The 18,349-nt window shown below is 42.4% G+C and overlaps 1 protein-coding gene across 6 annotated transcripts in view; it reads left to right on the plus strand.

Annotated features, from left to right (window-relative positions):
- The window catches only part of MYCBP2 (MYC binding protein 2), a 142,043-nt gene that overhangs the window by 66,349 nt on the left and 57,345 nt on the right, over positions 1–18,349 (plus strand). For all 6 annotated transcript variants that reach the window (XM_087967399.1, XM_087967400.1, XM_087967401.1 and 3 more), the window contains exons 39-51: positions 1,157–1,375; positions 2,796–3,021; positions 3,872–3,990; positions 4,723–4,810; positions 5,131–5,180; positions 6,185–6,357; positions 7,563–7,707; positions 8,771–8,983; positions 10,024–10,079; positions 10,803–10,918; positions 12,643–12,740; positions 14,748–14,864; positions 15,949–16,089. In XM_087967399.1, the coding sequence (XP_087823525.1) occupies positions 1,157–1,375; positions 2,796–3,021; positions 3,872–3,990; positions 4,723–4,810; positions 5,131–5,180; positions 6,185–6,357; positions 7,563–7,707; positions 8,771–8,983; positions 10,024–10,079; positions 10,803–10,918; positions 12,643–12,740; positions 14,748–14,864; positions 15,949–16,089 (1,761 nt within the window). The remainder of the gene's footprint in view (positions 1–1,156; positions 1,376–2,795; positions 3,022–3,871; positions 3,991–4,722; positions 4,811–5,130; positions 5,181–6,184; positions 6,358–7,562; positions 7,708–8,770; positions 8,984–10,023; positions 10,080–10,802; positions 10,919–12,642; positions 12,741–14,747; positions 14,865–15,948; positions 16,090–18,349) is intronic.

Consider the following 18,349-nt stretch of genomic DNA (forward strand, 5'->3'; position numbering starts at 1 on the left):
ATTCGAGAAAGTCAGACTGAAATTGAGCATCCCTTAAACTCAAGAATATCTATCATGACTTTTGTCCCTTCACAAGTCCTTGCCTTTATATTACATTTATACATGAGAAGCTTCCAAACCACAACCCAGTCAATGCTTCTGTTTAAGTGGCTACAAACTTCGAGCCATAAAACTGACATTGTTTCATTCATATGAGCCTCGGTGGCGCAGTGGTTAGAGTGCAGTACTGCAAGCTACTCCTACTGCAGTTTGGCACATCGAATCCCACCAGGCTCAAGGTTGACTCAGCCTTCCATCCTTCCGAGGTGGGTAAAATGAGGACCCAGATTGTTGGGGGCAATATGCTGACTCTGTAAACTGCTTTGAGAAGGCTGTAAAGCACTGTAAAGTGGTATATAAGTCTAAGTGCTATTGCTATTGCTAGCTTCTTAAGTGGATTGTTAGGCTCTCAGTATCAAGAATCAAGGCTTTCCATGTTTCAGCACAAAGTCCTGGATTCAGCCACCTCAAGAAACTATTTTCTAGGAATCAAATCTATGATCTATAATAATACTATAATCTACATTTATAATCTTTGAATCTGTAGTAATAATAATCAGGAAAAGAAATTGGACTTTGAAAATATGTTGGCGTCGGTGCTGTGTGACTTAAAAATGTGTTTTTCTTATTTACAGTGAGCCCCTAAATAGATTGAGCTAAATGAGAATACTGAACTGACATGTTTCAAAGAAGGGTAGCACCATTTTTTCAGTTTTTTTTTAATTTATAGCAATGTCATTTAGATTTATGTACCGCCCCATAGTGCTTTACAGCACCCTGTGAGCAGTTTACAATGACAGCATTATTTGCATATTGCCCCCAACAATCTGGGTCTTCATTTTACCAACCTCGGAAGGATGGAAGGCTGAGTCAACCTTGAGCCCTGTCAGAATCAAACTCCAGGCTGTTGGCAGAGTTTTCCTGCAATCCTGCACTTTAACCATTGTTCCACCAGGGGTCCAGCTGTTTAAGTCTCCTGTTTGATAATCCTAGGTGACTCCCAACAAGACCAATAAAAGAAACCTATCCTTGATGCAAAAGAGCATCCCTCTTCTTGCCATGGTGCCATCACTTTAGTCAGCTGACATGCCTCCACCCGCTTTTTGTCACCCCACAGGTAGCCGTGGAGGTTTTTGGCCTGGTTCAGCAGCTGCTTCCATCCGTGGCAGTGCTGAACCAGAAGTACACCCCTCTGGCCTTCAATCCCAATCAGTCCACCGACAGCACCACCGGCAACCAGCCTGAACAGGGCCTTTCCGCATGTACCACCTCTAACCACTATGCTGTCATTGAGAGCGAACATCCGTACAAGCCGGCATGCGTCACTCAATACAAGGTGAGCTTCCTGTAATGACCGTCATTGGGGCATTAGGTGGTTTCCGGGTCTTTTTAATTTGCTGGGTAAGTCATGGAGGCCCTGGAGCAGTTAGGGAAAACGTCGACTGCAGGCACTCTTAACAGCACAATTCAGTACATTAAGCAAGGGAAATCCTGTTTTGTCCCATTTTATGACCTTTCTAGCCACAGTTGTTAAATGAATCACTGCCGTTAAGTTAGTAACGCGGTTGTTAAGTGAATTTAGCTTCCTCTTGACTTTGCTTGTTAGAAGGTCGCAAGAACTGTTCACGTGACCTCAGGACACTGCAGCCGTTATAAATATGAAACAGTTGCCAAGAATCCAGATTTTGAACATGTGATCATGAGGATGCTGCAATGGTGTGGAAAATGGTCATAAGTCACTTTTTTCAGTGCCATTGTAACTTTGAGTGATCCCTAAACAAATTGTTGTTAACTTGAAAACTATCTATAGCTGTGATGGCGAAACTATGGCACGCGTGCCACAGGTGCACGCAGAGCCATTTGTGCCTGCACGCGAGCCACAGGCAAACTTACCTCACTGCACATGTGCTCGCCTCACAGCTGATTTCCGGCTGGTTTGAGGCCTTTTTCGGCCTCCCAGAGGCTTGAAAAAAGCCTCTGCAGGCTTTGCAGGATGAATAATAGGCCCATTTTGTCACTTCCTGTAAACACCAGAAGTGACGAAACGGGCCTATTATTCATCCTGCGAAGCCTGCAGAGGCTTTTTTCAAGACTTTGGGAGGCCGAAAAAGGCCTGAAACCGGCCAAAAAATTAGCTGTGAAGTGCAGGTAAGGGGGCAGCGGGGAGGATTGCACGTGCATGCACAGGGGGCGCAGGGGCGTGCGCGCATTGTTTTCTGGGTGCTGGCACGTGAGCGTGCGTGCACAAGTGTGCGCACAATTTTTGGCACAGGAGCCCAAAAAGGTTAGCCACCACAGACCTATAGTGTTTTGGTGTCTAGACTTTAGGTAACAGTGGCTTTCAATTGGCTCAGCCAAGCCCTACCAACAATTAGGTGGCTATCAACAGCTCCTTGGGCAAAAATGACTTGCGAAAACAATTTGCTTGATTATATAGAAATCATTCTGTGTCATGAGATTAAAATAGGGAAAGACACATCTTTATATTACTCATCCACATTTTAAATTAGAGCTGGGCCAGACAAGGGCAGTAAATGCGACCGATGGGCTACAGACATAAACCTGGAGGACTGTGATTTTCTGCATGAGTCACAGTTTTAATGTCTACGAAGAGTCCAACGTGCATTTGGGCCAGGACTCCTAAGATGTGATAATCAGGCATGCAAACTGAGGCTGGTTAAGCAAATTTCAATTTCATCCAGTCGTGACGGCAGCAGAAAAAGTACTTTGTACTTCCCTGTTTCGTTTTGTTTTAGGTGACGTTTCCAGAATGTGTCAGGTGGATCACGATAGAGTTTGATGGCCAGTGTGGAACCGCTCAGTCGGAGGATGTTCTTCGTTTGCTCATTCCTGCGCGAGTCATCCAGTTTTCAGGATTTGGACCCAAACAGGCATCTGTCCATGAAAACCTTAACTCGTGGATAGAACTGAAGAAGTTTTCTGGCTCGTCGGGTTGGCCCACAATGGTGTTAGTGCTACCAGGTAATTCTCATTTTTTAAACGTGTGATTAAAAAAAACCAACAACACTTAAACGAATCCGAGAAAGTTCATTTTGATTTCAGCCAGATGAAAAGAACAACTGTATTAATGTGAAGTTTTAGTGTATATTGTGTGTTGGCATTAAATTACTTTGTTCACATTTTTTTTTTCATTCGGACATCTTAAATCTAGGTCTTACAAATCAGCCAGCTGGTCTATCTTTCTGTTAATGGCTCAGTAGTCAGGAAATTTAAAGCTTCATATTGGTGACCCACAAATGAGTGGTGCGGTGGCCTAGAGGTGGAGCTCTCACCTCACAATCAGGAGGCTGTGAGTTCGATGCTAGGTAGAGGCAGATATTTCTCTCTCGGGGCACGTTGAGAATTTAATCTGCTGAACAAAACTTCTCGTTGGTGACAGGAAGGGCATCCAGCCAGTAAACACTCAGCTCCATTCAGTTGCCCAGACTCCACCCCGCAAGGGATTACGGGGTCGTTAAAAGAAAACGATGATATTGGTGACCTACAAATGAATTTTGCAAAAATAAATAAATAAATAAAACAGATTCACCAGCGTTTTGGGGTTAAGCCATTCGGTTTTCGCAATCAGGTAGCATGGAGTGATCAGGAAACTACTTGGTTCCCACAGCGGGTGCCATTCCAGAGTGGTGCAAACTGGTTATTGAGACAGAGTATTTTGTCTCCTGTGCCTGAAAAAAAAAAATTGGGTGCATGTAAGACTCACACTTGCGAGCTTAATTCTGAGTATTAATCACAAACTCTTTCCTGTTCAGTTGTAAACAGCTTAGTTGCTCAATTTTATTTTGTTGCTAAATATGCTGTTTCCTTCTAGGCAACGAAGCCCTCTTCTCCCTGGAAACTGCATCAGATTACGTCAAGGACGAAAAGGCTTCTTTTTACGGCTTCAAGTGTTTTGCCATAGGCTATGAATTTAGTCCTGGACCTGAAGAAGTAAGTCCTGACATCTTTAGAAAATGGGCAGGGGGAGAAAGGCTTCTGGAAATGGGAAGCTCCAAGAGAGCCTGTGGATGGTGCTTTAGTAACTTGGGGACTCATCCTTTCAGAGCAGGGGTCTCCAAACTTGGCAACTTTGTGGACTTCAACTCCCAGAATTCTCAAGTCTGCATAGCTGGCTGGAGAATTCAGGGAGTTGAAGTCCACAAGTCTTCGAGTTGTCAAGTTGGGAGACCTCCGTTTCAGAGCTTTGCAAGTCAGTGCCAGCATTTTGAAAGAAACAGAGGACTACTGTAAGAAAGAGGACCAACCATCTAGGCCAAGGGTGTCAAACTTAAATTCCATTGCGGGCCGCATCAGGGTTGTGATTGACTTCGAGGGAGGGGAGAGGCATGGTTTGATGACACTCGTGTCAGCGGCCCCTGTGGTGGCCCGAGCACTCTGCCAGTGAAAATGGACTCCCGAGCTCCATTTTTGGTTGGGATGGCGGCCTCCTGTAACTCTGCCAGTGTAAATGGAGCTCGGGTGGGCAGCTCCGTTTTTGCTGGCAGAAATACCGTAGGCTGGTATTTTTTGCTCTTTCCAGAGTGGCCCCGCAGGCCAGATCTAAGCACAGATCTAAGGGCCTTGAATTTGACACTCCTGGTCTAGGCCATCTTATGTGAGTTACAGGCTTTCAGATGGACCTAAACGAAGAGTTTTTACCCTGTCTCTTTTATTTGTTTCAAGGGTATCGTTCAGCTTGAGAAAGAGCTGGCCAATCTAGGAGGCGCCTGCGCTGCAGCTCTAATGAAAAAGGATCTGGCCCTTCCTATTGGTAGGTGATCCGTTAAGGATCTGTTGGGGGCATTTGACACAGTGCTTGGGGACTAAGTAAGGCAAGAGCTTTGCCAGGACGTTAATGGAGCCCAATGTCCCTAAAGTTGCTATGTTGGGTGAGGAGATTTTGCAGGGGCCTTGGCTTGCTCCTTTTAATTGATCTTAATCCATCCTGGTTTGCTGCCCAGAGTTCCAATCAATTAGATGAGCAACCATATAAATCAATAAATTCTAAAAACCAGGGGGGCTTATGGAAAGGGTCTGTATCCTTTTGGAATGTATCTTGATGGTGTGCCATTACTTCCTATTTGTGAACAGGCAATGAACTAGAGGAAGATCTTGAGATGCTAGAAGAGGCGGCCCTGCAGGTAGACCAGATTCCCCCTTCCCCCTTGGGTCGTGGGACTACCCGTGTCTGCTTGCCCTTCCAGACACCATATGCACAAACAATCATCTGTTCCTTTCATATTCAGCCTTGTATTTTTCTGTTATATACACAAAGAGAATTTCTGGATACCGTGAAGTGATTGACCCTTCCGGGGTTTGGGAGGGAGGCTGTCACTTCTTTGTGGAAAACCTCCAGGACATAGCAACAGCAATAGCATTTAGACTTATATACTGCTTCACAATGCTTTTACAGCCCTCTTTAAGCGGTTTGCAGTCTCAGCCTATGCCCCCCCAACAATCTGGGTCCTCTGAAGTGTGGAAGGCCAAGTCAACTTTGAGCCTGGTCAGGATCAAACTGCCAGCAGTGGGCAGAATCAGCCTGCAATATAGCAATGGCACTTAGACTTACATACCGCTTTCCAGGGCTTTACAGCCCTCCCTAAGCGGACTACAGAGTCAGAATATTGCCTCCCCCCCAACAATCTGGATTCTCATTTTACCCACTTCGGAAGGATGGAAGACTGGGTCAATCTTGAGCCTGGTGAGATTTGAACTGCCAAATTTCAGGCAGTCAGCAGAAGTAGCCTGCAATACTGCACTCTAACCACTGTGCTACCATGGCTCATTCTGACCACTGCACTGCCCAGTGCACCTTCTGCTCCCTTCAGGTTGTTTTGGATGCCCTTTCAGGCCATTTCCAGACCTCAGTAAGAGATTTTAGAGCGTCTTCCCCATGAAGAGTTGGCATTAAGATCATGCCAGTGGTGAAGTCACTGCGGTAGATTTCATAACATTTATTTATTTGGTTATTTTTTAAATCGGGGCATCATCGCTCTCAATAATTGCAGCAGCTTGGTTCCTTAAGAAGCAAAATACGGGAGGATATCCCCAAGAGTTGTATTTACTGTTGAAGTCACCTTGTTAGGAAAGGCAGGGGTTGAAGGCTGCTCTCAGGAGGTAACATTTGTTTTTTTGTCTCTGCCAGGTCTGTAAATCTCACTCGGGCATCCTGGGTAAAGGGCTAGCCTTGTCTCACTCCCCGACGATCTTGGAGGCGCTGGAAGGAACTCTGCCCTTGCAAGTTCAGAGCAATGAGCAGTCCTTTCTGGAGGACTTTATCTCCTGTGTGCCAGGATCCAGCGGTGGGAGACTTGCCAGGTACTGCAAGAGCTCGGTTTTATTCATTCACAGCTACCCCTCTCTTAGGATGCCTTTATGTTGAATGAAGGCGAACCCCCTGGAACCCTCTGGAGGGATGTCTCTCATTCCCAGTCTCTGAGTAAACAGATTTGGAAGGGACCTTGGAGGTCTTCTAGCCCAACCCCCTTGCTCAGGCAGGAAACCCTACCCATTTCAGACAAAGGGTTGTCCAATCTCTTCTTAAAAACTTCCAGTGTTGGAGCATTCAACAACTTAACTTAAAAACGTCCAATTAATGGAACACCCACTAATTAATTGTTCTTACTATCAGGAAGTTTCTCCTTAGTTCTAGTTCTTAGATTAGTTTCTTGTCCTGCCCTCAGGTGCTTTGGAGAATAGCTTGACTCCCTCTTCTTTGTGGCAGCCCCTGAGATATTGGAACACTGCTATCATCTCTCCGCTAGTCCTTCTTTTCATTAAAGGAGACCTACCCAATTCCAGCAGCTGTTCTTTATATGTTTTAGCCTCCAATCTCCCCATATCAACTCATACCTTAGCTGTGTGGATTGGGGGTGCCCTAAGACTTAAGTACGTTGGAAGCTTTTAAATAATAGAGATCAGGACCAGTCGTTTGAGTCTGTTAACACTTGGAAGGAAATTACTGTTTAAAACAGCAGAAAACGCTAACTAAACACCAAAGGACAACAACAAACAGTTGCACTGCAAAAGAAAAAAATAAGTTATTGTATCTTGGTGAGCTAGAAATTGTGTTCTTTCTTTGTGATGAAAAAGTGTAATAGGGTCATTACACAAAAAAGGGAAGGGCATGGTGGCTCAGTAGTTAAGACGCTGGGCCTGTTGGCTGGAAAGCTGACAGCCCAGGTTTGAGACCTTAGCGCCACAGGATGGGCGAGCTCCCATTGCTTGCTCCAGCTCATGCCAACCTAGCTGTTGGAAAGCATGCAAATGCAAGTAGATAAATAGGTACCACTTCGGTAATAAGGTAACAGCGTTCCATGAGCTTCGGCATATAGTCTTGTTGACCACATGACCGTAGAAGCGTCTTCAGACGGCGCTGGCTCAATGGCCTTAAAACGGAGGTGAGCATTGTCCCCTAAGAGTTGGCAACAACTAACGGAGTAAAATCCACAGGGACTCCTTTTTACTGTGTCATTGTGAGGAGTCAGGAATTTGAAAGGGGTACTAAATGGTCTCCTCCATAGGTGGCTGCAACCAGACTCCTATGCGGATCCCCAGAAAACATCCTTGATCCTCAACAAAGACGACATCCGCTGTGGCTGGCCAACAATTGTCACAGTGCAAACCAAGGACCAATACGGCGAAGTGGTTCACGTGCCTAACATGAAGGTAGTTGGCTTTTACGAACGACAAAGGGACTTTCCAGCAGAGTGGTATGGTGGCCTAGAGGTGGCGCTCTTGCCTCATGATCAGGAGGTTGTGAGTTCAATCCTAGGTAGAGGCCGATATTTCTCTCTCTGGGCACACTGCGAACATGTCTGCAGAACGAAACTCCATATTGGCAACGGGAAGGGCACCCGGCCATTAAAATACTCCGCTAGTTCCATTCAGTTGCCTAGACTCCACCAGGCAAGAAAAGACAATGATTGATGATGATGATGATGAAAGGTCCTCTCAGGAATGCAGCTGACAAATCTTTCCTGCATAGAAACGATTTAATGGGATTACATCTATAATTTTGTAAAACAGTTGCTGGTTTTAGACTGGCCTCCCTGTTTTAGAACTTGAAGTGTTGCTGGGATTTAGAAACAATGCTTCAGCTGCATGATTCACCGCTGACTGATATACACCATTTAGGGGTTATCTAGAGTGCTTAAAACAGCTCAAGATTTGTTTACTTAGAACTTAGAATAACTTTATTGTCGCATTGAATATACACTAATCGGCATACATTAAAATGAAATTTGTTTGCCATACAGCTCTCAAGTGGTCAACACCTCCAATATACACTACGTAATATACACTACATACATTAAGGGGAAGTCTCAATGCCTCTTTAAATGTGCAAAAAAACCGATTTAAGCCCCCTGTGGATTGCATATGGCACGGGGTCCATGTTTTTGAGAGATTTTCTGCAATCACTTTTCTGCCATTGCCTTTTCTTTCTGACATGTCATCTTAGTAAGTCAAAGCTTACTAATAGCTTACTATTATCGAATATAATGTTTGATTTGATTAGATTTGAAGCTGTGAAAAGTCCGGCTCAACAAAGACTTTTTGGCCTTGCTACAAACAGAGAACAACAATTACCCTTGTGAACATTTTAGGGTGATTCAAAAAGGTAGTTTAAAGACCAGAATGTTATTTGTATACAATCCCTTGGTCTGGGGTTTAGAATCACTTGCTGTTTTTATGGCTGCCGCCATCTCTCTCCTCTTAATGAAATTTCCAGGTGGAAGTCAAAGCAATCCCAGTGTCCCAGAAGAAAACTTCTCTGCAGCAGGAGCAGGCTAAGAAAACACAGTGGACTCCTGGTAGCCCTGCGGGGGCCACTCCTTCTGCGACAGAACTGACTTTCGGGGGACTTCCTTCCCCCAAGCTGGAAGCGTCCTATGAGCCTATGATTGTCAAAGAAGCACGCTACATTTCTATAACCATGATGAAGGTGGGTGGCACCATTTAGGCCACAACAGTTTGAAATACAGAATGGGGAGGGGGGGGATTCTAGAGGTATACAGGTAGTCCTTGAGTTACGACTTCGACTGAGCCCCATATTTCCGTTGCTAAATAAGACAGGTGTTAAATGCGTTTTGCCCCACCTTAGGAACATTTTTGCCACCATTGTGGCAAAGTGAATCACCGCAATTGCTTAGTGAATAACGTGGTTGTTAAGTGAATCTGGCTTCCTCATTGACTTTGCTTGTCAGAAGGTCTCAAAAGGGGGATCATATGAACCCCTTGGAACATGGAAGCCGTCATAAATATGAGTCAGCTGCTAAACGGCTGAATTTTGATCATGTGACAATGGGGATGATGCAACGGTTATAAGTGTCAAAACGATCATAAGTCACTTTTTTCAGTGCCTTCGGTCACTAAACAAGCTGTACATTAACATGTTTCTATCTATATCTATCTATCTATCTATCTATCTATCTATCTATCTATCTATCTATCTATCTCATCTTTTTGTCTAATTGCTTTTATAAAAACCAGCCTAGATTCAAAATTATGCTGCTGTCCTACTAGTCCTTTTTGAGCAAGTGAATGTGCATTTCAATTATTTGCTTCCATCCATCCTCTACTGCTTTCCATGTCTTTTAGTTTAGGCCAACGGTCTTCAAACTTGGCAACTTTAAGACTTGTGGACTTCAACTCCCAGAATTCCTGAGCTAACATGACTGGAGGAGGAATTCTGGGAGTTGAAGTACACGACTCTTAAAGCTGTCAAGTTTGAAGACTCCTGGTTTAGGCAGTTTCTTGAGACTCTTCAGTGGTTGATAAGGGGTATGAAAAAGCCTTGCCACCTCACAAACAGATTAGTACAGATGTAGAGGCTAAATATAGGCAGAAGTGTCCCTATGGGGAGAGAGGAAGTTTAGATTGCCTTGTGGGGGTCAAACCAGTTTGTGGGGGGTCTGAAGAGACAAAGTGGCTTTTATTCCAAATTACTAACACTAGAAGTTTGACCTGCTCTTTGCTTTTCAGGTATATGAAAATTATTCTTTTGAGGAATTACGTTTTGCTTCACCAACACCTAAGAGGTAACAGTTTTGTATGATCTTTAAACCAAAAGAAAGTTGATGGATGGATGGATGGATGGATGGATGGATGGATGGATGGATGGATGGATAGATAGATAGATAGATAGATAGATAGATAGATAGATAGATAGATAGATAGATAGATTGCAAGCAAGCAAGCAAGCGAAGAAGAGGAAAAAAAAGATAAAACAAAGCTACCCTACCCTTTAACGCATGGGAAATATATAATAAAATATATGAATGAAAGTGCTCAGTAAATGGAGTTCTTTGTATATGAGTTGTTAAGTTTTGCAGTGATTCTAGTTCAATGGCTCTGTATATGGAACATAGTGTTTTTTCAGACTATGTGGTGCCTTACCTTGAATAAGAATTCACCGATTGGACACTTTATCTTTATTTCTACAGATTAGTAGCCATCAGCCTTCCCCATTGTGTGTAGATGCCACCCCCAGATTTCCCCCAGCTAACAAAACCCCTGGGTGAGAATTTTAGGAAGAAAGTACACTCCTGGAGGATATCCAGATGTGGGGAGGCAAAGAAAGACGGAAGCAAAGTTGAGATACACAAAATGATTTTGACAGATGAAATGCTGAGGATTGATTGATTTGATTCCTGAAAATAATGAAATTTTGCTGGATTTTCTAAGCATGCACAAGACCTGAATTAGTGAAAATGAAATTGTGGTGATGTATCGTGATTCTCATATTTGGGTTTTTTTTCTAGACCAAGCGAAAACATGTTAATAAGAGTCAACAATGATGGTACTTACTGTGCTAATTGGACGCCAGGAGCAGTCGGTCTGTACACCATACATGTTACCATTGATGGCATTGAAATAGGTATATTTGAATAGAAATGTGTCCTCTTCATAACATTGTCATGCCCCTGTTGGAATCTGATTCCAAGGGGGAGGTCGAGCAGCTGACAGGGACTGGCTGTGGAAGAAACTGGGGAAGGGCATAGTCTGGCTGGGCATTCAGAGGAAGACCCAGGGCCACCCCCTTTTCATCCTAGGGCATGCAGAAAGGAACGGAGAAGGGAACAACGTGAGTTATGTGGTTTACGGGGGAGGAAAGGGCCCTGATCCCCTTCATTAGCTGCAGCTGGGAAAATTGTTTAAAAAGGCAAACTACACATAGCAAAGTTGCTGGAAGCAAAACATGCACTATCTTTGTTTGTAGAGACTTGTGTGGATTCTAGCGTCCTCCCAACTGTGTGTCTTTCGTTATCTTTTGGAAGTCTGCAATTCCTTATCCTGCCCTGTCTCATTAATTGCTGCAGCTGTGGTTTTTATTTATAATCTATAATTACTTTGGGTTTGGACTGAATTTCTTCCCTTTAAAGACTGTTCTTGGGAGAGTTTTTTTCTCCAGCCGATGATTAACTGGACATTGGGGGCCAAGTTGGAGGTATTAAAGGGACTTTACCTACTTTTGTGACTTCGTTGCTTTTTTGACATGCCCCGGTCATCACAAACATTCTAGTGTTAATTGGGTATAGCTGCATGCCAAAACTTGGATAGAGAAATTCTTCTTTTCGTACGCATGAAAGAGGGCCAGGCTTTGGAGAAAGCCGATGCTGAGTTTCTATTCTTTCTGTCTCAAATAGAAAAGCAAACAGACTTGCTGAGAACCAGACATAACAACTACAGTGGTACCTTAGTAGTCATTGTTAATTGGTTCCAGGCGGTGTGATGCGTACCAAAAACAATGAGTAACAAACATTTTTTCCCCCATAAGGAATAATGTAGTGAATCACAAGCCAGCTGACACCAACAAGTTCTAGCTTGTGCATTGAGTGCCAAATGAACAATGAGTGCCAGGACAAAAAAAATCATATCAAAATGCACTGAATACCAAATTTAATGAGTTATATAATAATTGAGTACTGAGATACTATTGTGGTTGCCCTGATTATGAGGAAAAGATATTGACCAAATCTCTTCCTTTACTGGGATAAATTTCCTCAGCCCCACCCTGGTTGTCTGTCTATGTATGTTCAGAGAGCAGCTCACCCAGACTTCTGTAGGTTGGTGGCCAAACTGCTAACACCAAATTTGTTTGCTTCAAATGGAGCAAGCTGGAGAAGAGCTGTTGGAGTACCTTTGCATGTTTCCCCTTATGGGTTTTGAGAATTCGTGGTTATCAGTCGGCCTTTGAAATTCTGGGTCAGGAGAATGAAGACATTTATTCTTCCACTTTGTATTTCTGCTGCACAGAATAATTCCTGAAAGGCCCCTTGTAAAGTTGTAAAGTTTGCCATTTCCTGAACTCATTTGCAATAGGTCCTGTGATAGAGAGTGCAGTCTCAAGAAGACAGATGTTTTCAAATCTTGATTTCTTAAGAAAGTGGAGTAAATCTAGAGTTAGGAGTCACATTTCTCCCATACTCAAATCATTTTTCAGTTTTTTTTTCTGTATTTACACGAGCAGTAATTTTCATTTGCCCACGCTAGACACGTTTCAGTGTAATTCTGTCTGGCCAAGCATGGAAAGGTAAAAATTATTCACTACAGTTTGCTTTTCTACCCTTCCGACATCACAGTGATTTCCTTCATTTGCAGATGCTGGTTTAGAAGTTAAAGTCAAAGATCCTCCAAAGGGGATGATCCCACCAGGAACCCAGTTGATAAAACCAAAAGCTGAACCTTTGCCAAACAAGGTATATGAAGGACAATGATTTGACACCTTCTAACCCAATTCCCTTTTTAAAAGATGCCTGTTTAGTGCTCAGAAGAGCCAAGCAGGAGAGTCCCATCCTTTGGGTTTTGAAGGCTGTTGGTCCTCAAGGGCCCTTCCCAAAGAGCCACAACCCCTCAAGCAATGCATGGATCCTTGGTTGACTTCCAGAGCAATTCTGTCCTATGCCTACAAGCTGAAGAAAAGCCACCCAAGAAGAACAGAAGAAAATGGAGTGTATTCCAGACCCGTAGGATGATGTCCAGGCGTTTGGGGGTTTTGCTTTGTGCCCATGTGCTTTGATCTGATCTAGAGGGTCCTTGGTGCTCTCTGAGCTGGGTTGTTTTCTTGCACATTAATCAAACTAGGTCACGTTACCATCATCTGATCCCTTGGGAGATAGCAAGGAACAGCTTTACTTCTGAAGAGTTTGTACAAATGTTGAAATAGCCTTTATATCTTGGTTTTGAGTTTTATTATGGTGCTAATGATAGGAAATACCTTATGGGGTACAGGCCATCTCTGATCTTTCCACTCACTCCAGGCAAATACGTTTTCCTAGTTCTTCGTCAAAATAAATGCACACTTGTAGATTACTTGGAGAACGCATGCCTGCTCTAGGTAGGCTCCTCCATAAAAGAGCACATTGATTTGCGGTCCATACATATTGAACAATGCTGTCTGAAAGAGTCCATGCTGGAATCTTCTAAAGTAATTTCTAGGAAAGTTTTTAACAGGGATCACAACTCTGCTTGCTATGCGTGAGCCAGAAGTTTTCCAACACATTCCATGTTCAAGAGGGATCTAACCTCTGACCCAGTATAGGAGATGCCATTATTCTACTCTACTCTTCCCTCCCCTCCCCTCTCTCACTCCTCTCCCTTTCTCCCCTACCCCCTCTCTCCTTCCTTCTTTCTTCTTCTCTCTCTTGTCTAATCATTAGAACCACAAATCATAAGTTCATTTTTTTCTGTTTCACACAAAAAGTTCACATGGGGATTTCCAGTCAACACTGAACATAGATAGCAATAGCATTTAGACTTATATACCCCAGTGCTTTACAGCCCTCTCTAAGCAGTTTACAGAGTCAGCTAAATCTGGGTCCTCATTTTACCCACCTCGGAAAGATGGAAGGCCGAGTCAATCTTGAGCCTGGTGAGATTCAAACTGCCAAATGGCAAGCAAATGGCAGTCAGCAGAAGTAGCTTGCAGTACTGCACTCTAACCACTGCGCCACCACAGCTTTGTCTCAAAGGTGCTTTTTTCAAGAGGCAACTGGATTTCCTTGTTTTACTTTGAAGATGTTTTGCATCTCATCTAGAAGAAGAAGAAGAAGCTCCTTGGAGAAGTGAAACGTCTTCAAAGAAAAACAAAGTCCCGTTGCCTCTTGAAAAAGCATGTTTGGGACCACCATTATCTGGATGACTGAGAATCTCCATAAGACAACGAATGTAGTACATATTGTCTTTTCTTTGATTAAAGGAGTCACTTTGGCCATCTCGGCAAGTTCCATGATCTTCACCAACCATTTCTCTATTCGTGGATAAAGTCAAATCTTTCCATCTTTGTGTATAGAACAGTCTTGCTGCAGTTATCACATACAAAAACCGATGATCCTACTATCAAATGTTTTTCAAAATTCATCCAGTTCAAATTTAAATATAATTTAAAATAGCAAAGAAGGGTACTATATACTTTAGCTTCAATCGCACCAGTGTTTATGTAGGATAAGCATTTATACTTAATTAATTTTGCTTGCATATTTACAACAGGTATTTTTAATGAAGACTCTTTTTTCTTTGTCGTCCAAAAAGAGACAAATTGATTTGACATTTTTTAGTGGACGCTTTGAGCAGCTACTAAGGGAAATAGTTGTTGAACTATGCAGATTTTACCCCTCTTCTGTATTTGGTCTTGTGTTACCTTGCTAGTGTCGAGAGCTGTGTTTGTTTAGGTTTCATGGCCTTTATTCTCTCTGTGCTTTTTGCAGGTTCGCAAATTTGTGGCCAAGGACAGTGCTGGCTTGCGAATCCGTAGCCACCCATCTCTTCAAAGCGAACAGATTGGCTTAGTTAAAGTCAATGGATCCATTACTTTTATTGATGAGGTAACCTCCAAGAACCTTGGAAGATGACCGTAATGAAGGCTGGTTGCCTTTGGCATCCATGGCCATCATTCCAAACCTCCTTTAGCTAAAAAAAAAAAAAAAAAAAAAGCCATCCAAGACTTTGATCTTGCCACAGATCTGCTGTTCAAGTGAAAATAATCTGAATTCTCACAAAATACAGCAACGTCTTGGAGATGCTTTGCCACTGTAGCCCAATAAATGAGCATAAGTAACTCAGGCTATGGTTATTAACCAGCCACATTCCTTTAAATTAACATGAGGCGTTGCTTATTTGTTTGTTTATTTATTGGACAAACTAAGGTAGAGATTTTTGTTTAACGTGATGTTCCAAAGTTTCTATTAATCATTGAAACATATTATTCAGTTCTGCTTTGTATCAGCTATAGTTTGGGGAGGAAAATTCACCGGAAATTTGAAAGATGAATAGCTTATTTTACAGCCAACTTTTCCCTATAAAATGCATACCCCCTTTTTAAATCATTTCTTCTAAGATTGATCTAGATCTGGTTTCCAGTATCTCTCTTAATCTTGAAGTTTCCAGTCATCCTTACGTGGTGAATATTGATTTTAACTGCTCATCAGTGTAATTCAGGCTTTTGGTGGTGATGCATTACTGTTTTCAGAAATAGGAAATATGCTGATCTTTGACAGAATAAAGATTTGATTGATTGATTGATTGAAATGGGAAAGTCCCTGCTATTTCAAAACAAGGTTTCATATCACAATTGCTACGTAATAATTTAGATTTCAAACATTTTTATTGCATCCAGAAATTTAACCTCTTTCCTGAGTGTTTTAAAAATTTGTTTGGATTTAAAAAATGTCCAAAGTTGGACTGTTCATGACTGTTGGGTGTCATGAATATTTTTATTTCTGTATCAAATTTATACGGCTGCCCACCTCATGAAAAGTGTCACCCAAGAGTCGATTACAACAATAAATACATAAAAACAATCATTGCTAAAATGTAATATGTAATTGTTTCTTTGGCCGAATTGTTAAAACTTACATTTTGATCTATTTTTTTTAATACATGTCGTTTATCTTGGGTTCTTCTTCACAGATCCACAATGATGATGGAGTGTGGTTACGCCTGAACGAGGAGACGATACGGAAATACGTTCCAAATCTGAACGGTTATAGTGAAGCCTGGTGTCTTTCTTTTAATCAGCATCTTGGCAAGAGTCTATTGGTCCCAGTTGATGTAAGTAAATGGCATCCCTGAAGAAACCATAATGCTTAGGGTTGTTTTTAAAAACACCCCCGCCCCCATCAATTGGCACCTTCCATCCATTTTGTATGAAAAGTAATTAAGACTTAGATCAGTTGAGTATTGAAAAAATAAAGAGCTCCTGCAAATAATTCTGTATCCCTCCAAGAATGCGGGAGCTACAGAGAATTTTTGCCTTGTGTTAATTAGGGCTACGGTGTGATCTGCGTCATACATTTGATCAACCCACACCATGAATTCTGCTTAGATAGTTGGGCTGATGGGTTCCAAGAGAGTGGACAGCATTGAAAATAGTTGTTGCTTTTCTTAGTTGACTGCTGGACTTACGTTTTCTTTAAAGCAATGAGGCATTGTGAGCCTTGGTGGTGCAGTGGTTAGAGTGAGTACTGCAGGCTGCTGCTGGCTGCCTGCAATTTGGCAGTTCAAATCCCCCCAGGCTCAAAGTTGACTCAGTCTTCCATCCTTCCAGGGTGGGTAAAATGAGGACCCAGATTGTTGGGGGAAATAGGCTGCCTCTGTAAACCGCTTAGAGAGGGCTGTAAAGCACTGTGAAGTGGGGTATAAGTCTAAGTGCTATTGCTATTTTAATTAATAGGCGGAAGTGAGAAACATAGAGGATATCTCCAGATCCTTTAGGAGTTATTTTTTTCCCCAGTATTTAAAAGAATTGTGGTGCTGAGACCAATGACCTGATGCTCAAAGTAGCTGGATGCCCCTAAGGCTGAAGGGTTTGCAATTGATATAACGCTAGTGAGATGTTTTTGGGCCGTAGCTGGGTCAGGTAGGGCTTTGCCTTGCAGCATCCAAACAGGGCACAGAGGAGAGGTGGTTTGCCGGAGTTCAGTTGGAGGGACTGAGCGCGAATTTTAATGCTGCAACAAGGAATTTAAAAAGAGTTAGCTACTTGGGACTGTTCTCCCCTATATTGAATAGAAAGAAGGTGCAGTCGTTTTTCAGGAGAAAATGGGGGCAGATGATAAGACTGATGGGAACAAGGCTCCAGAAATGGACATTGCTTACTCGGTTTCATTTTGAGAATCCAAGATTTTCAGTTATCCTAGTCCTCCTCCCTTTTTTCCCCATTTATTTTTATCATTTTCGTGGATCTCAAAACAGGAAGTTCCCCTCAGGTTGCAGGAAATGCCAGGTTTCTAAAGTTTTTTTGGGGGGGAAGGTGCTAAAGGCCCCAGGAAAGGAATCAGATACAAAGGTGGGGGGGCTTCTTCTTATCTATCTCAGGAAACCTGGTACGGGGTTTATTTTTGAAACCGGTGATTGAATCCAGAAAATATATGCATTCTGCAGGTGGGTTTTATAAAAGTGTAAAATTATGTATATAATTAAGCATGGATTTGTTTGATTTTTGTTTGGTTGGGATTTTTTTTAGCAAACATTTCTAATGAATCTATGATAACTTAGAAACATGTGATTCTGCAGGTTGGCTGTTTTGAAGACCAATATGAGTAAAATCTCATTTCTGAGATGCTAAGAGAACGTGCAACTGAAACGTTACAAATTCTAGAGCTTGGTTTAACATTTTGATTCTGTTTTGTTTTACTTATTTTTTTCCCCTTGAAAATTAAAAATGGCAGGCAAATATTTAAAAGAGCTGAGCGTTCTGACCTGGGAGCCCTTGTACTGTAGATGGCCCTGCTTAGAAAAGTTGCTATCCTAACATTGAGCAAACAAACGCATTTATTTTGAATATTCAGTTGCCTGGTTGACATACGACTTTCTCACTTAATTTACCATTTTCATCTTTTTATTTGCAAAATCCACCGGTCACGAATCTTCCTTTAAGTCTGCAGTGCAACCTCTTACTCAGTTTAAATAATCTGCTTTTATTTAAAAATAATGTAGACAGTTTTTTTTTTCTAATGAGTTCATTTTTGATGTGGACCAACGTAGCTTCCCTCCATTTCACTGTCCCCTCCAAGCAAAGAGGGCATCGTCCACCACCTGATTTGTAAATGAAGGACAAGAGGCCTTTGAAACTGTTGTGACCTAAACCTTTCACTTTGGTGTCATGGGAAAACATTTCTGCAGCTCTGTGTTTTCCTGCAGCATGGCAAAGAGCGTAAAAACTAGCTTGGTTCACTTTAAAATGCAGCCGACAATACCATCAAAATCGGTGAGCATATGCATCATCAGGCAGTAAAATGCATAAAAAACCTTGGATGGTTTTATCTATCTCAGCGGCTTCATTTGGAAACGAGCATTTCCCATTAGAAAT

Source organism: Notechis scutatus, chromosome 5 (genome assembly GCF_049901735.1).
Source record: "Notechis scutatus isolate UNSWTSFEM ecotype Mainland chromosome 5, rNotScu1.2, whole genome shotgun sequence".
Classification (NCBI taxonomy): domain Eukaryota; kingdom Metazoa; phylum Chordata; class Lepidosauria; order Squamata; family Elapidae; genus Notechis; species Notechis scutatus.